The sequence below is a fragment of the Felis catus genome, chromosome B3 (assembly GCF_018350175.1).
Source record: "Felis catus isolate Fca126 chromosome B3, F.catus_Fca126_mat1.0, whole genome shotgun sequence".
NCBI lineage: Eukaryota > Metazoa > Chordata > Mammalia > Carnivora > Felidae > Felis > Felis catus.
This window is the reverse complement of record NC_058373.1, coordinates 118,919,967-118,937,992: the sequence shown is the minus strand read 5'-3', so window position 1 is coordinate 118,937,992 and position 18,026 is coordinate 118,919,967. Positions and strand designations below refer to the sequence as shown.

Sequence of the window (18,026 nt, the reverse complement as noted above, 5' to 3'; positions counted from 1 at the left end):
AAGCCTTAAAAAAAACAAACAAACTGATCTAGGCCATGATCAGTAATGTTTACCAAAATTTTTATGTAACCCATTGGTCAATCATTAAGCTTAGTAAGAGGACAACTGAATACCATATGTCTCCTGTGAACTGTAACAGAAAGCAAGAGTACCACCTATAAAATATTCTTGCCAAGGAAGGGGGAAAAAAACATGAATCTAAGCTCCTAACTACCAGTTTTTAGAAAATCTCTGGATAGAGAAATATATTAAACAGCAAAAAGAGTCAATCAGTCAAAACCAGAATGTAGGAAATTGTATAGGACAAATAACCCAATTCCTTAAACAGCCATTCTGGAAAAAAAAGACAGGGGGGAAGAGGGGGAGGCTATTAGAGATAAAGAGAATTAAGAGAATTATTAACCAAATGCAATGAATGGGGCTTGTCTGAATCCTAATTCAAACCAACCAACCATTAAAAGACATTTTGAGAAAAAAAAAGGAATACAGACTTACTGTTTGAGGATATCAATAAATCGTTAATTTTATTGGGTGTGATAAAGACAGCTATGAAAAAACCAGGTTTGTTTTTTAAATTTTTTTTAATGTTTATTTTTGACAGAGAGAGACAGAGCATGAGAGGTGGAGGGGCAGAGAGAGGGGGAGACACAGAATCTGAAGCAGGCTCCAGGCTCTGCATTGACAGCACAGAGCCCCATGCATGGCTCGAACTCATGGACCATGAGATCATGACCTGAACCGAAGTCGGATGCCAACCAACTGAGCCACCCAGGCGCCCCCAAAAAACTTATCTGTTAGAGGTATATCCTGAAATACCTACAAATGAAATGGTATGTCTGTGATTTGCTTTTAAATACTCCATCCAGCACAGGGGTACCTGGGTGGCTCAGTTAAGAGTCCAATTTCAGCTCAGGCCATGATCTTACGGTTCAAGGGTTCGAGCCCTGCATTGGGCTCTGCGCTGACAGCAGAGAGCCTGGAGCCTGCTTCGGATTCTTTGTTTCCCTCTCTCTCTTCCCCTCCCCAAGTCGTGCTCTGTCTCTCAAAAATAAATAAATAAATGTTTAAAAAAATCTTAAATACTCCAGCACAAACAGAACAGCAGCAACAAATTGTAGGTAGGAAGAGAGAAAATAAGAACAGTAGAAAGCTAACTGTTGAAGTTGGGTGATAGGTACATGAGTACTATACTCTCTCTCACTGTACTTTATGAAAACTTCTATAACAAAAATTTTAAAACACATAAATGAAGAGGGGAAATAACAAGGGAAGTCTTCATAGGTGAGACATGTTCCAAAGCAGTAGCCAGGAGAAAGTGGATTAGGAAAAACCAATGATACCAATAGCAAAAAAACTTTCAATATAATACAAGCAAGACTCAGACAATGGGTCATAATGATGACATACAAGGAAAGATCCTGGCAAAAACATGAACATGCATGGCCAAAGCCCTGTGATCCTGAGGATCCCCAGGAAGCTTACAGAATAATCAAGAATATTCAATATAGGATGCAGTCATTTGAATACTGCAACAGTTGTGGTATCGAAAGGACAGGGGAAAAAGATGGGACAGCACTGTAAGAGATACTGTAATACGAAGGTATCCGGGATACCCAGGTTTTGGCAAAAGTTTATACATATTAAATGAGCTCATGATGAAGTCATTTACTCCCAAGACAAAAGACCAATAAAATATCCTAAGATTCTAGAAGCCTGACAAGTTTTCATTCTGTTTTCTGGGTTGGAGCCAAGACCATAAAGATGGGAGTGCTTAGAATAAACTTAAAACTTGCCCTGCTTTAGATAATGGTTCTCATTCCACAAGCAAATGAACATGTCCTGTATGTCCAGTTGGTTCAGCCTGGTACAAAATGAACAATGATTACTTTCAATGATTTTGTCACTACTCTTTTTGCTCAAGGACCACTTTGTCCCAGGATATTATTTTCCTTATAAAATAAAAGCAATATCCTTATGTCATAGGCAGAGAACAGTAGGAGCAGATATCATTCAGTAAGGTATGTATACAAAGGAAATTAAAGCTGAGAGACCCAGCCGTGCGTGACCAATCTCCCAATCCAGGAGACCCTAACAATCAAGTTTCTTTCAAATCTGGTCTCATGCTTAGCTTAAAGGAAGATCTTCTAGTCAAAGTTTCCAGGAAAGGGAAACTGGAGTCAGTTTCAGATTTTCTAAGCTAGATCTCTAACCACTGTCCACATTAGTCTCTACAGAAACAAAGTAAGGGCAAGAGATAAATTTACCTCCTGTGGATTTACGGCAGTTAAGACAGAAACCTCATATGACTGCCTCCCTGACTGCATGGTCACCAAGTGATGTGTCACATCAGGCACTGAAGACAGGGGACGTGGGGATCCTTCAGCAAGCACCTCTGAAACAGCAGAAAATGTCTCAATGAAAAGTGAATCCACAGTTATACCTACCTGCATTATCAAGCCTCATTAAGAACACTAAAAACTGTTCCCTGAAAAACCCATATTCCTATATTTTTTCCAAATTAATTCCTGTCTGATAATCATTACCAGTGAATTTAGAAAGTACGACAAAAGGGGGATGGGAAGGAAAGGCAAGAAATCCTGATGTAAGAGTTGACCATTTTGTAATATACCAATTTAAAGTAATATAGCTTTAGCACTGTTAACTGGATTAACCGTGCATTGAAACAGGGCAAAATCTGCTTATGCAGGCAAATCAGGAGACCAGAGCCAACCGTTAAAGCAGCCACCAATGATAGAAACAGCGTAATATGAGCAAGTCAAGAAGTTAGGTCTGGCTTCAAAGTTCCTGTACTCAGTGTCCCTTCCTCCCTTGAGACTTTCTTCCTTAAGAATGGCAAAGTAGTTCCATGCAATTTCTGTGTCTTACACTTTGGTTATCCACTAGTATCATTTACAAAACCGAGGAGGCTTGTTGTGGAAGCACACTCTGGCCCATGTAGACTCCACACAGAAGTTACACAAACATGGTCACCTATACACAAAACTGAATGGGATATGAGGAGTAACTAAAACACAGGATCTCAGACTTTATCAAGTGAGATCACCAGAAAAATCTTCTGGAAACAGTTCATACATAAACTACTTAGCCCCCTAAAAAATTAAAAGTTTCTTCCAGGGGGGCTTTCAATACCTACTGCTCTTCCAGACTGCACCGTGCAATGTAACATTTGCTTATATACTATTTTCTGTTCACTGTTGTCTCCCGTATGTAAATTTTGACTTCTCAACTACATTTTAAGGTCCCTGCTTTCTACTTTTATCTTTCCCATGGTGCCAGGCACACAGTAGGCACTGAATAAATGCATGCTGACCTCACCTGTTAAGTTTTTCAGAGAAGAGGGCCTGGCCTGTGTAACTTGGGTGAAATTTCTATACCAGAGAGGAGCAACTGTTTCCTAGAGAGCCCTTTCTTTTCTCCAGAAGATATGGCTTTTGAAGGTATGGAGAAATTGCTTTATATCTCCTCTGTAAAACCTGGTTATGTTCTGTTTAAATGTTTTAAAAGTTAAGTTCTTCCAAAACTGCAATAGGAAAGATAGAAATAGTTGGGCTAGGATGCTAGGATTATGGATAATTTTCTTCTTAAAATTTTTTGTTACTCTTTTGTTACGTCATCTGTTCAACGAAAAAGAAATTTTTTTTTAACAGATTCACTTATCCATCCCAGAGACAAAGAATACAAATGCTACTCAATCATACCACAGCTACTCACAAGAAATGAAATTAATTAAAACCTCCATTTTGGAGACAACCCCATTCCTTAGTCCCTAGTTGCAGCCCATTTTCCCCAAATAAAGGAGAGTTGAAAGTCTTACCATCATCAACTCCTAGGATAGAATTGGTATTTGGTAGGTTCAAGGACTCTCCACCAAGGCTGGGCTGGGAATTCATAGGCACCAGGTTTTTACTGGTTACTGAAGCCTCTTCAAGCAAACTACTGCCCATTAATGGCTCAGCTGCACAGAGAATAGGATGTAAGAGACATGCAGCGGTCAAGGCTGTGCCTGGTCCCCATTTCCCTTCATGGGAAGCTGACTTTTTCTTTCGGAAGTGGAAGCCAACCTGTATCTTGGATGCTACCTAGTTTTGGGAGCAAGAGTAAACCTAGAAGGGAAGGGTGGAGCCTCATAGATAAATATCCTTGCCTGTGATCAGCAGGTGGAGAATTAAGGTATGAAATGGGATGGATGTGTCCTTGGAAAGGAGTATTTGGAATAAAATAATTGATTAAAATAACACGTGGAAAAAAATAATAAAAATGAGTTATCAAATTTAAGTTAGGGTAAAAAGGGAGTCATGACTGATACATAAAAAATGTTTAAAACCTTGTCTTATAGAAATCTTTATCACAGTAATACTCAAATGCTGGTTCATGGATCAGCACGAGTTACCACCAAACTCACTAGGGAAACTTAAAAACTACAGATTCTGGGATCTTATTCCCAAATAATCTCATTTATCAGGTTGTATTGTTTTATTTGGGAATGAAGAGTGGACAAGACATACAAATATGTACATTTTAAAAGCTTATAGATTTTATTGTACAGCTACATTGGAAACCACTAGTCAATCCAGTGAGACCAGGTCTTTCTCCCCAACACAGAATCTGAAAATTTCCAAACAACCAGACATGCCAGTCATTTGGCTTTTTGAAACCAGAAGATATAGCCCTCCACTACACCCTCTCTTCTCACCAGTTTGCTCCTGCTCTTGACTCCCAGCTGCTCCTAGCTGCAAATGATGCTTTCTCATGTGCACATTCCTACTCCCACTCTGAGAGAAGGTCTTCCCACATACTTGACACTGATGGGGCTTCTCTCCTGAAACAGAGACCAGGTTAAGACAGGGTAGCCAAAAAGACAGGGTACATTCCTGACAGCAAGAGAACGGATTCAAGACCAGGACAGAGAAGCCCAGAGAATGTTAAGCTAAACATAAGAGGCTTTTTCCTTCTCCCATTCTCCACCCAGCCTCGGAGGCCCCCAGCCTCCAAACTTTCAGTACACCAGAGAAGGCAGGAAGAGTTCACCAGGAGAGCTTGGCACGCTCACTGCTCCCAGCCCCTATCCTTCCCACACCCACTGTACTGCTGCCTTCACAACCTCTGGTATCAGGTCATGGCAGCCATGTAAAATACTTCCTTCCCTTTCCAGATACAGTCTTCCATGGACCTCCAGAACACGTACCATCCTCAAGGATCCCAACCCTGCCTTCATAATACCCCCTTATTCCACTTCCCGCCACCACTCTCACAGTCTTCAGTGTTTACACCGATGGCTCTTCCACATGGCGATCTGAACTACCCTCTGTGTCCTCGAGTCCAAAACTCTCAGTCGGCTTTCCACCTACTCAGACAATCACACTTAGAGCTAGGGTCAGAAACACATGCCTACAAGGGACTAGCCTGTGACAAAAGTAAGTGAAATGGCCAGAAAACTTCCAGAAATGGCAAATCTATAGAGACATAAAGCTAACCAGTGGTTGCCTGGATCTGGGGGCGGAAGCAGGAACTGACAACGAGGGGGGCAAAAAGAAACCTTCTGGTGTGACAGAAGTGTTCTAAAACTGGATTGTAGTGATGACTGTATAATTCTATATATTTTCTAGAAATCACTGATTTGTATGCTTATAATGGATGAATTTCAAGGTACATGCATTACACATCAAAAAAGCTGTTGATGGGGCACCTGGCTAGCTCAGTGGAGCGTGAGACTCTTGATCTCAGGATTGTGAGTTCAAGCCCCATGATGGGTGTAGAGATTACTTAAAAATAAAGTCTTAAGCTCTCCCAGGACAGCGAAAGAGTAGGTCTGGGGAGCCACCCCTGGAGCCAGAGCTGTCGTGTCCCCCTCCTCTTTTAATTTCCCGTTGCCAACAATAAAGGCCTTTCCTACCATAACAAAAAACAAAAAACAAAAAAAAAGAAAAAAATTAAAAAAAATAAAGTCTTAAAAAAAAGCTGTTAAAAAAGAACTAAAATGGATTGACATACAGTGACTATACAGAAACCCATGAATTCAAACTAATACTAATGAGAAAGAAAGGCAATTATCTGACACTACTAGAAGAAACAAGAGCACCAATTTCTTATTTTGAAAACTCATAATCAAAAGAAATTAAAAGAAAAAGATGACATATTTATTCTCCATTCCTGTACAGATTACCAAATAGCCCTACCACATAGAGAAGAGACCTATTATACACAGAATTCCAGCCGAAGTGAACAAAATAACAGAATTAGAAACCTACCACTTTAATATCCTAATGAAATAACCAATTCAGGCATCATTCAGAGATGAAACCATAAAGCAAAAGGTTGCTGGGGAAATTTACAGTGTGAATATCACGGTGTTACCACGTGAACCTACTGATGAATTCTGTAACCAAGCACTATGTGCCTCCTGATGTGATAAATAATGAAACACATACGACCATCTATAACATATCCATGCTAAATCTTTGAACCTTTGAGGTTTTGAGGGCTTACTTCCTTTTATAGAAAATCTAGGGGAACAAGTTAAATGACATAAAAGGAAACAAACCAACAAATCCAGAATATGGGACATTCTATAAAACCCAACTAACTCCATTATGCAGTAAGTCTATGACATGAAAGAAAAAAAGTGAGTACAGATGGATTTAGAGAAGACTTACTCAGTACAATAATTAAACCTTGTTGGATCCTGATTTAAACAAACCCACTTTAAAAGACACTTTTGAGAAAAGTGAAGAAAAACTAAACACGGATTGGGTATGAGATAAAACTAAGAAATTGTTAGTCCAGAAAGGTATGATAATAGTATTGTTGTTATATAAGAAGACATCTTTATTTACTCTTATGTATGTTTGAAATAATTTTATGTAATAAAATTAAGTAAAATAAAATAAAAACACTCTATAAGCCAAGCAAAACCTACGTAGAAGTCTACATCTAAGCCACAGGTTATCATTTGCCACCTCTGCTTAGAACTTGTCATCATATAAAAAACTGCTCCGTTCCTACAAGCTCAGCTCTGAAATTCATGCCCCTGATTGATTACATCTTTCCAACTCCCTCATTCCCACTGAACTGCTTCACTGCCCTCATCGTAAACAACTTCCAGTTCCTTCTCTCCACTCCTCCTGTTCTGGCTTCCCTATACTTCCTGTGGCTAACGAATAATTACTTGATTCTGTTCTAGAATCTCTCCACTTTGAGTTCACTTCTGCCTTGGCAAGTCTCTGCTTTGAAGGACCTCCATGGTCCATACCTGATATAATTGATAAAGCACCCAGCACAGTGGCAAATAAATTTGCAAATAAATCTCCTCAGAAAAGCTCTGAATTAGAAAGCAATTCAGTCAATGGCTAAGCTGAAAATAAGAAAAATCAGTTTTTTTCCCTTTGATTATACAACCCTTTGAATTCAATCATTAAGACCTTGATTTTTAATTTTGTCATGAGGAGAAGCGAACTTTATGTTGAGCAGTTTGTTACTTTCTAGATTTCTTTTTTTTTTTTAAGTTTATTTATTTATTGTTGAGTGTGGCCATGCACATGCGCATGTGTGGGAGCAGGGGAGGGACACGCAGAGAGAGGGAGAGAATCCCAAGCAGGCTCCACGTGCTCAGCACATGAAGCCTGAAGCAAGGCTCGATCTCAGAAACCATGAGATCATGACCTGAGCTGAAAATCAAGAGTCAGAGCTTAATTGACTGAGCAACCCAGGCGCCCCCTCTAGATTTCTTTATACCATCCCCCTCCCACACATTTACACTTTTGGTTCTCCACCTTCCCTGAAATCTATGAATGGCCAGAGTTCTAGTACCTGAGTGAACCACCAAATGTTTTCGGAGGCTAGAATACTCAGCAAAGGAACGGCCACATCCTTGGGCTTCACAAAGGAAAGGCTTCTCTCCTAGAGACAGAAAATAAGTTAAAGACTCAGTCTTCTGCTGAATTGACTATTACTCTCTTTTCCCATTAATCTTACTCTGTTTCCAATGACTTGCTCTAATTTCTTGAATTCATGCTATATAATTTCAATTGGGCCATTCAGCAAGTGTCATCTCTCAGTGATCTCCTAGTGGACAGCCACCATTTAGTCCTGCCCTCTTCTTTAGAGTGGCTACCTCTGAGCATCATACTTCTTTCTCCCACCTGGCTCAAGGGCTGACCCCAAGCTCAATGACCTACCTTCTTCAGTAATCCCATCCCTTTTGAGGGTATCAAGATCAACACCATATATGCTATCAGGATTTTTACTTTCAATCAATTCTCTTTATGATTCAGTTTCTAAATCCACTAAAAAGTAGAGATTTCTACAAGTTACAAAATAGGTATTACACAGTCCTTTTCTATAAAGCAAACAAAAACAGGTGTTCAGTCAGAAGTATAAAGAAAAACCTGTAACAATATGCTAAAGGTAGTTATATCCTGACAGTGGTATTATGGATGGTTTGCTTTCTTCTTTGTGCTTTTCTGGAAGTTTCATTGTTTATAGTATTACTTTGTTATTTTAAAAATCAAAGATGCATGGTAAAAACTAATTAAGGTCTGTAGACTGAAAGTACTATTAACTTTCTGGTTTTGATATTGTACTGTGGCTACATAAGATGTCTCATTTTGGGGAAACTGGGTGAAGCACACAACAAAATCCTTTGCACTATTTTTTTGTTTAATTTTTTTAATGTTTCTTTATTTTTGAGAGAGAGAGACTGAGTGGGGTAGGAGCAGACAGAGAGAGACACACACACACACACACAAAGAATCCGAAGCAGGCTCCAGACTCTAAGAGGTGAGCACAGAACCCAAAGTGAGGCTTGAACCCATGAACCGTGAGATCATGACCTGAGTCGAAGTCAGATGCTTAACCGACTGAGCCACCCAGGCACCCCTCTTTGTACTATTTTCACAACTACTCATGAGTCTATAATTATTTCAAAATAAGTGGAAAAAAAAATCAGAGATGCAGTTCTTATCTGAAGGTCACAGACTAGTATGAGAGAAAGAAATGTATTCATACATAACTTTAATGTAAGTTTCTGTACAAAAAAAGTACTGTAAGTATTTAGAAAAGAGAGGAATTCTAATTGTGGTATTTTTTTTTTTTTTTTTAAAGAAGCTGAATTTAAGCTGATCTTAAAAGATGACAAGGAAGGAAGGGAATTTCAGGCACAAAGAACAGTGTGAGCACAGCCTTGAAACTAAGAGTGCCCAGGACAAGTTCAGAAAATAGCAAGTGTAAAATAAGAAGTATACCTATTGGTCTCTGCCTCTGGTTCCTGACACAGAGCTCCTAAATCCCTTGGAATTTCCTAGGTGATAGTAGTGTCTCTTATTCTAGTGAGGTAACTCTTGGGTGGGCTCCTAGATAAGGGCTGCTCTCCAGAAAGACCAAGCTATGATTAGAAGCTTGGGATTTTCAGCCCCATCCCCTGCTCTCCAGAGAGGGAAGAGGGGCTGGACATGGAAATTAATAACCGATGATGCCCACATGGAGAAGCCTCGATAAAATTCCCAAAGTACAGGGTCCGGAAGCTTTCTGGTTGGTGAACAACTACATGCCAGAAGGGTAGCACACTCCAACTCCATGCGGGCAGAAATCCCTGTACTTCAGACCTTTCCAGATCTTACCCTATATATCTCTTTGTCTGGCTATTCATCTGTATCCTTTAGCATATCCTTTATTATACAATAAACTAGTAGATGTAAATAAGTGTTTCCCTGAGTTCTATGAGATGTTCTCACAAATAACTGAATCCAAAGGAGGATCATGGGAACTTCTGATTTGTAGCCTGGTCAGACAGAAGTTGTGAGCAACGTGGGAACCTACTACTTGCAACTGCCATCTGAAGCAGTGTGGGAACAATCTTGTGGGACTGAGCCCTTGATCTGTGGGATCTGATGCTATCTACAGATAGACAGTGTTAGAATTAAGTTAAATTGTAGGACACCCAGCTGGTATTGCAGAGAATTGTTTGGTATGGGAAAAATCCTCACACATTTGGTGTCAGAAGTGTTGTCAGTGTGGCAGCAGTGTGAGAGTAAAGGAGAAACCCTGGAAGAGCGAGTTTCCCTACCCGGCAACTAAAGCTGACACGGTGACAACAGGGGAGCTGGGCATGGAAGGGGGGACAACACTGCTCTAGATTATACTGTTCTTTCAGTCTGTACCACAGTTTAATGTTTGTGACTTTCCAGTGAGTGGTCTGTAACTTTTCTGAAAACATGTTTATATACTCACACCTACCCCAAAATGCTAGGCACTCAAAAGTTGCCAAATAAATGAATAATATACTTGTTATTACAGCCTTAGAACAAGACTCATCAGAATCTAGTGGCATGAATCACTGCATCAAGCTGGCTTAGGTGAGATGGCCTTCGCATTTGGAAACTGAGAGGATGGTGATTTTTGCTGAAAGGAAAAGACACAGGAGAAGAGGATGGTCAAGAGGCAATGCTGCGTAATGATTAAGAGCATGAGTCCATTAATGTTGAGTTCAAATCTTGACACCACCACTTATTAGTACAGGGAAGATAGCTGACCTCTCTGAGAAGCAGCTTTTTCTCTATAAAATTAACACAATACAATCTCGAAAGATTATTTTGAGAACTGAGACACTACAAGTATCTTCAGCATAGTGTGTGGCACATAGTCAGCCCTCATGGTAAGCCACTGAAATTGGTAGCTTTAATTACTATCGTTACTACTAATAAAGACCAAAACTGTGGCTCAGTTTTGACATTTGAGATAATGGTGAATTATCAGCATTTGAAATCAAAATCCTTGTAAGAGCTTTGGAGTCAGATCAGAATTCAAATCTCAACCCTGCCTTTTCCTAGCTGTGTAATGTTGGGCAAGTTATTTAATCTCCCGTTTCTTCATCAACAAATACAGTATCTCACGCATAAAGTATTCTTGAGAATTAAATGGGATAATGTGTATGTGCCGGACCCATATTAAATTGTGTCAATAAATGCTAACTTTTATTATTATATTAATTATGGCGACTCAGATCTGTAAGGCATCCAGGGAGAAATGATCACATTGAGCCCTGAGACTGCAATGAGAGAGCACAGAGTGAAATGGGAGAAACATGAAATTCTGAAAATGATGAACAATTAGAGGAGATTAACAAGGGAGAGCTAGAAAGAGCTAGAATGAAGACAGAAAATAAGGTCATGCCCCAAAGTAAAAGGAAGCATTTTAAGATGTTCAGTTTTATCAAATCTACAAACATAAGGAGCAGCACGAAGATGAATGGGTTAATGAATTCAAAAATCAAGTACGGTGAACTCTACCTACTTCTTCCCTAATCTATTCAGCTAGATGTTTTTCTTGTTCTTTTATTCAAACTGCTTCTTGGAGCAAGTATAGTTTACTCTCTCAAGAAAGAGCTGAGAACACAGCTATTCTGCCCTAAAACATATCCAGTGGTAATGGCACTCTAGCAGGAATCATAGGGACATACCTGGAACAAGTTTCACTTTTTAATGCCCTTTAATTGTATTTGCTATTGTTTTAGCAACGCAAGAATAAAGAAGAGACAAAGAAAGTGGCAAGAGAGGGGGAAGAACAGTTACACATCCTCAGAGATCAGTCTTGGTTCAGTGATTAAACTCTGACAAGAGACTCAGCACATTTTAGGCTTGGAAAGTCGCCCTTAAACTCTCAGAATGAGAGTCAAGGTATTTTTATCGTGGTCCTTTGGTATTAACATGCCATTGGACCCAAATCAAGTCACTCTTCCATTTTGCTTCTCATGTTGTGAGGCTTTAACAAGAAAGCAAACTCCTCAAAGTCAGGGGTTAAAATTAGCTTTTGTATTTCCCCCCACCTTACCCCATTTGGTGGCTAGGAGAGGCTCTGTATGGTTTGTATAATTCAATAAATATTACTGACCAAAATTACAACCAAGTAACATTAGAAGAAATTTAGCAATACTAATTTTGTCCATATCTCATCATATCATTGTTATCAGAGAAGGTCTTATATGCCTTCCTACACTTTAAGCTCCTAGAGGCAGAAATTAACACTGTCCATTCCTCACACACAGGTGAAAAGTCAATAAATGTGACTGAATTAATTGAAAAGTGCCACGAAGCATGTGAAAAAAAGAAATTCCACTTTTCGAGTTCTAACAACAACCCTAGACCTTCATTTCTATTTCCACCTCAGAGCCTTTCTAAGGATGGGCAAGCAAACCCTGAGCCAAGCGGTAGACTGCCTGCAGGAATGTTGGGGTTGCACACACCTGTATGGATGCGCAAGTGGTTCTTCAGATTTCCAGCTGTAGTGAACTGCTTACCACAGCTAGACTCGGGGCACATAAAGGGCTTCTCCCCATTATGAGTCCTCATATGCACCTTCAGCCTCTGCAACACATAAAAGCTTTTCCCACAACCTTCCGCCGGACAGATGAAAGAGCGGTCATTTCTGCAACAACAAAACAAAACAAAACAAAAACAAACCAACAAAAACAAATCACATAAGCACCAATACCTGAAAATGCTCTTTGCTAGAAAGGGCAAGTCACAGCTCCTGTTGCCTCTCAAAGCAGACAGTAACTCCCAAACCTAGGTATGTCAGAATCACCTGATGTCTGCTAAAACTACAGATGCCCAGGACTGCCTTCCCTTTTTTTTTTTTTTAAAGTAATCTTACGCCCGATGTGGGTCTTAAACTTAGGACCCCAAGATCAAGAGCTGCGTGCTCTACCTACTAAGCCAGCCAGGCGCCCACACCTTACTTGTTGAATACTGATTTTCATAGGTTTGAGAGTAGGGCCCACACTTACTTTTTTTTTTTAAGTTTCCCAAAAAATTATGTTTTATGTTTTGGCACATTTAGGTGCCAAATGTCTTACTAAATATCTGTAAAGAATGAGGTAAATGAGACAACGCAATCTTTCTATTAAAGAACAAAAGACATCTTAATCACAAGTAAACTGGAGCCCCTGCTTTCCTTTGTCAATTGAGGGACAAGCTCCTCCAGAAGCATCCCTGTTCTTGACCTCTAAGCATGGAACCTCAGATATGCTCACCGATGAGTTTTGAGATGGTACTTGAAGTGAGCTGGCCACACAAATGTCCGGTCACAGCCTTCAACTGTACATTTGAGTTTCTTTTCCACTTGAGGAAGGGGCCCAGAATCTTTGGGCTGCCCATCTCCAGAACCAAGGTGGACATTCTCTCCTGTAACAGAGTCACATATTTGTAATCTAGAGAAGGAACCTGTTGAGGTACTTTGGTTCAAACCATAAAGCTCCTATATTTTACTCCTAATGATCAGCAGGCAGATATCTATCTTCAGCTTCCTTAGCTCTCTCTATATCCATTTAACGGCAGAAGTGAGTGAGCAATTTGTTCCTAACCCTTTAATCCAGAGAATTATCAAAAGCCATCATGCTTTGTTTCACAAGCCTAGGCCTCTCTGGCAAATGTCCACATGGTTTCGTATCAAAATAGGAGAGTTAAACCTATTTTGTATTACACAAAGTGGCAGGGTAGCAGATACATCAATACCCGGAGTGGGGTGCTAAAGATGACTTCAAGTTCTAGGTATTACAAAGCTTGTATTTATTTTAGGAGGAGCAGCCATTCTGGCTTAGTTGTGGACTTAAGGTTGTGGTTTCTTTTGTAAATGATCATTCTTAGATTTCTATCTTCTGAGGTCAATTTGGCTGTTTCTATCATTGTAGAGAATTAGAATAACCTTCCAATTTCCTGTGCTACCTCTTTTTAGTTATAAAACTAAAGAATGCAAGAATTTAAGAATGCAAGAACTCAGCTGATTTTAAAATTTCTAAACACATTTTAAAAAGCTAAAGGTAACATCTACTGAAGTTTTTTGTTCAAAGAATAAAAGGAGGAGGGAAAAGGAGCACGTAGGGAGGTTCCTCCCTTAAATTTAAAGAAAATCAGTTAATTAAAAATTTATATAAATCCCAGATTCACAGGTGGTACTCCTTTTCTTTCATTTTCCTCAAGCATATGGAGTTTATTTTTCTACTATACATACCTCGGGAATAAGATTTATATTTCCAAATTTCCCTCTCAAAAGCCAAGAATAGGGATAATAAATGTTGTACCCACCACACTCCCTGGAACCCGACCACTGATCAGTTTCCATCCCGTCTATTAATCTTATTCTCTTCCTGTCCTACATTCCCTTTGCTGTACACTTCAACTAAGATGGCTTTTGCTAGTTAATATTAACTTTTTCTTTCTTAATGTTGTCCCACAGTTTTTTAATTTAATTGAAAAATACCTGCACATAGGTAAATTTTTAAAATTTCCTGCAACAGGAAATTTCCCACCAACTCCAGAGCTCCAGGCAATTAATGTCTAATGAAAGGTCTGTAGAAATCCCATGCTAATATAGAAATTTAAACCAGTGACATTTGGGGCTTTGTGCATTCAATGTTATAGATACAATGAGAACACTGATATAATCATGAAATTTAAAAATTGCTCAGAAAATAGTGGGTTGCCTTGTATTTGAGTCCTCATAAAACCACTCCCTTAAAAACACTAAAGCACTGTTTGCAGAAGACGGATAAGCTTAAAAGGACCTCAGCCAATGATAGTTTTGGATATTTATTTATTTATGTATTTATTTATGTATCTATTTATTTTAGTTTTGGATAGAGATCCTCTGATGAATGGTTCCCCTCACTAAAAAAGAGAAAGACAAGGAAATTCAACACCTCATACTAAGCATGTCAGATAACACTGTAAACATTTTAAAGATCCCACAGTTATGTGAGAAAGGCCTCTGCATTTGGGATAACATTTCCAGTGACAGTATCATATATAGAATGGCTCAATAAATTTTTTCTGTAAAGGGCTAGACAGTAAATATCTTCAGCTTTGAGGACCATATGGTCTCTGTCACAACTACTTAACTTTGCCACTGTAGCAGCCATAGACAATTTGAATGTATGCCTGTGTTCCAACAAAACTTTATTTACACAACGGTTGGTTATTTGGCCCTTTACTAACCCCTGATATACTGCATCATATACAAAATGTAAATATTTCTGTATTTCAGTCAACTTAGATGGAAGTGAAGATGTGCTCTAAAAAACTGCTACAGGACTCTCAAAGTGGCTTTAATAACAACAAAGATATTTATCTTACAAATCCATTTAAATACTGAATAAAATCATTTCATTATATGTTAGTGGGTAAAAAGCAATATTAAATTAATATATTTCATGATTTAAAATGCATGTGTACAGGCACCTGGGTGGCTCAGTCAGTTAAACATCAGACTCTTGGTTTCAGCTCAGATCATGATCTCATGGTTTCATGACTTCGAGCCCCATGCAGGGCTGGCTCTGTGCCGACAGCACAGAGCTTGCTTGGGATTCTCTCTCTCTCCCTCTCTCCACCCCTCCCCCACTCACACTGTTGCTGTGTCACAAAATAAATTTTTAAAAAATGTTAAATGCGTTTTTAATCAAAACAATAAAAATTTCAGGTTGGAGTTAAGATGGCAGAGAAGTAGGGGGACTGGGATTTCCCTCATGCCTCAAACACAGCTATCCTGAGGTCAGAACACTTAGAACAGAATACAGAGTGCAGAATAACAGAAAAATCTCTACAGATGGACAGAGACAGCTTGGTGGGACAGAGGTGTGTGTTTGTGAATTGAGAAAGATAAAATGGTGGGCAGCATAGACATGGAGGGGAGGAGACCCCTTCTGTGGAGAGACAAAAGGAAGAGAAAGAGAGGCGAAGGAAGCATAGTATTGTGTTTGGACAAAAGAAAAACCTCTCAAGAGCATGAATGGGGAACAAGAAATAAAGGAGTTTCTACTTTGCCGTTTCTACTTTGCAAACGGCCTTAGAAGTGAAGATCAGAGTTTTCAGGGGTACATGACTTTCCCGGCACTGGCCTGGACATGTCCCTGTGTGCACAAGTCTGGGGGGAAAGGGGAGCCCAGCCCTGGGGCACAGTAGCGACCTCAGGGAGCACTGGGAGAGAACAGTCCCTTCCCTCGAGTACTGTGGGAAGAGGGTTTATTGCCCCCCCAAGGACAAAAGATCCTGCAGGCACCTGCCAACCAGAGGCCCTGTGTCGGCTGGGCAGAGTGGTGCTACCCCAGAACCAGGTCTGCACGAAGCAGGACCCTTTAAGACAGTGGGTTCTGAATGCCAGCCGAGCACCTAGGAGGCATGGGAGACTGTGGAACAGGACAAGCCGCCCACGGCGCTATTCTGTGAGGGCTGCCTGAACAGTGTGGTTTGAGACACCCGGTCTGGGGAGGACAGACCGGGGTGTCGCCGTTTTTCTCCCCATCACCAACACAGTGGGGCTTCAGGGAATAGGAGAGCAGCCTGCAGTGGAGGCCACTGGCTTACACCAAACCCCACCCCTCCGTGCCTGGCAACTGCTTATCTACCAAAGTGGAACTGACACTGACCAAACCAGACGGCCTCTCCTGCAGACCAGCACAGCCACCTGTTCCAGGCCCCAACAGACAACTGGACTGTGGTTTTGTATGTCAGTCTGTTATTGTTTTCTTTTCTTTCCTTCTCTTTTTCCTTCTTTTTCTTTCTACCCTCTTCTTTTTTTTTCTTCCCCTTTTGAAATCAGGCTCACGGTTTCTGATTTGATTTCTGATCGATCTTTATATATATATATATATACATATATGTATACATATACATATGTATACATATATGTGTGTATATATATATATACACACATATATATATATATATATATATATATATATATAAAATCTTTTTTTCTTTCTTTTTTTCTTTCTCTCTTCTTTATTTTCCTCTCTCTCTCTCTCTCTGGATTAAGCCTTACAGTTTCTTTGATTCTCTGCCTGTTTTTTTTTCACCCCTTCCATTTCTCTCTTTGTATGGAATAAGGTTCCCTCCCTCCCTCCCCCACTTTCCTCTTTTCCAAGGTTACTTCAACAAACACATCAAAGCACACCTGGTGGAAGGTCCAAACAATCCACCACTATGAGCAGTGGGATAGAGCAGCCAAATACTCAACAACAGAGTACACACAACACACTCCAGACAGTTCCTGAAGTGCCAGGCCCTGGACAGTGTACGACCCCTTTTTAATATAGCACTCACAGGTGCGGGACACATAACAAAAGCTATTAAAACACATAAAAGGCAGAAACCTTGTCATAATGATGAAATGGAAGAATTCTCCTCAAAAGAAATTCCAGGAAGAAATGATAGCCAGAGAATTTCTCAAAACAGATATAAATAATATATCTGAACAAGAATTCAGAATAACACTCATAGGACTAATAGCTGGGCTTGAAAAGAGCACAGAAGACAGCAGAGAATCTATTGCTACAGAGATCAAAGACCTAAGAAATAGTCTTGATGAATTAAGAAATGCTATAAATGAGGGGTGCCTGGGTGGCGCAGTCGGTTAAGCGTCCGACTTCAGCCAGGTCACGATCGCACGGTCCGTGAGTTCGAGCCCTGCGTCAGGCTCTGGGCTGATGGCTCGGAGCCTGGAGCCTGTTTCCGATTCTGTGTCTCCCTCCCTCTCTGCCCCTCCCCCATTCATGCTCTGTCTCTCTCTGTCCCAAAAATAAATAAAAACGTTGGAATAAAAAAAAAAGAAATGCTATAAATGAGATGCAAAATAAACTAGATGCAGTGACAGCAAGGATGGAAGAAGCAGAGGAGAGAATAGGTGAAATGGGAGATAAAATTATGGAAAATGATGAAGCTGAAAAAAAAGACAGAAAGAAAATTACTAGACCATAAGGGAGGAATTCGAATCCTAAGTGATTCAATGGAATGAAATAATATCCATATCACAGGAGTTCCAGAAGAAGATAGAGAGAAAGGGGCAGAAGGTTTATCTGAACAAATTATAGCTGACAACTCCCCTAACCTGGGGAAGGAAACAGATATCCAAGTCCAAGAGGCACAGAGAACGCCCTTCAAAAAAAAAAAAAAAAATCAAAATCAGCATCACGACATATCATAGTGAAACTGGCAAAATACAAAGATAAAGAGAGAATTCTG

General features: G+C 39.9%; 1 protein-coding gene across 7 annotated transcripts in view; it reads right to left on the bottom strand.

Annotated features, from left to right (window-relative positions):
* Window positions 1-18,026, bottom strand: part of ZNF410 (zinc finger protein 410) — a 49,476-nt gene that overhangs the window by 4,088 nt on the left and 27,362 nt on the right. For 3 of the 7 annotated variants that reach the window (XM_003987814.5, XM_019833279.3, XM_045060205.1), the window contains 6 exons: window positions 13,046-13,196; window positions 12,257-12,438; window positions 7,828-7,917; window positions 4,715-4,840; window positions 3,836-3,976; window positions 2,265-2,392 (listed from right to left, as the gene is read on the bottom strand). In XM_003987814.5, coding sequence (XP_003987863.1) covers window positions 2,265-2,392; window positions 3,836-3,976; window positions 4,715-4,840; window positions 7,828-7,917; window positions 12,257-12,438; window positions 13,046-13,196 — 818 coding nt within the window. Of the gene's footprint in view, window positions 1-2,261; window positions 2,393-3,336; window positions 3,542-3,835; window positions 3,977-4,714; window positions 4,841-7,827; window positions 7,918-12,256; window positions 12,439-13,045; window positions 13,197-18,026 lie in introns of those variants that run through there. The other 4 variants (XR_002158782.2, XM_045060206.1, XM_003987815.5 and 1 more) reach the window with 4 other exon arrangements.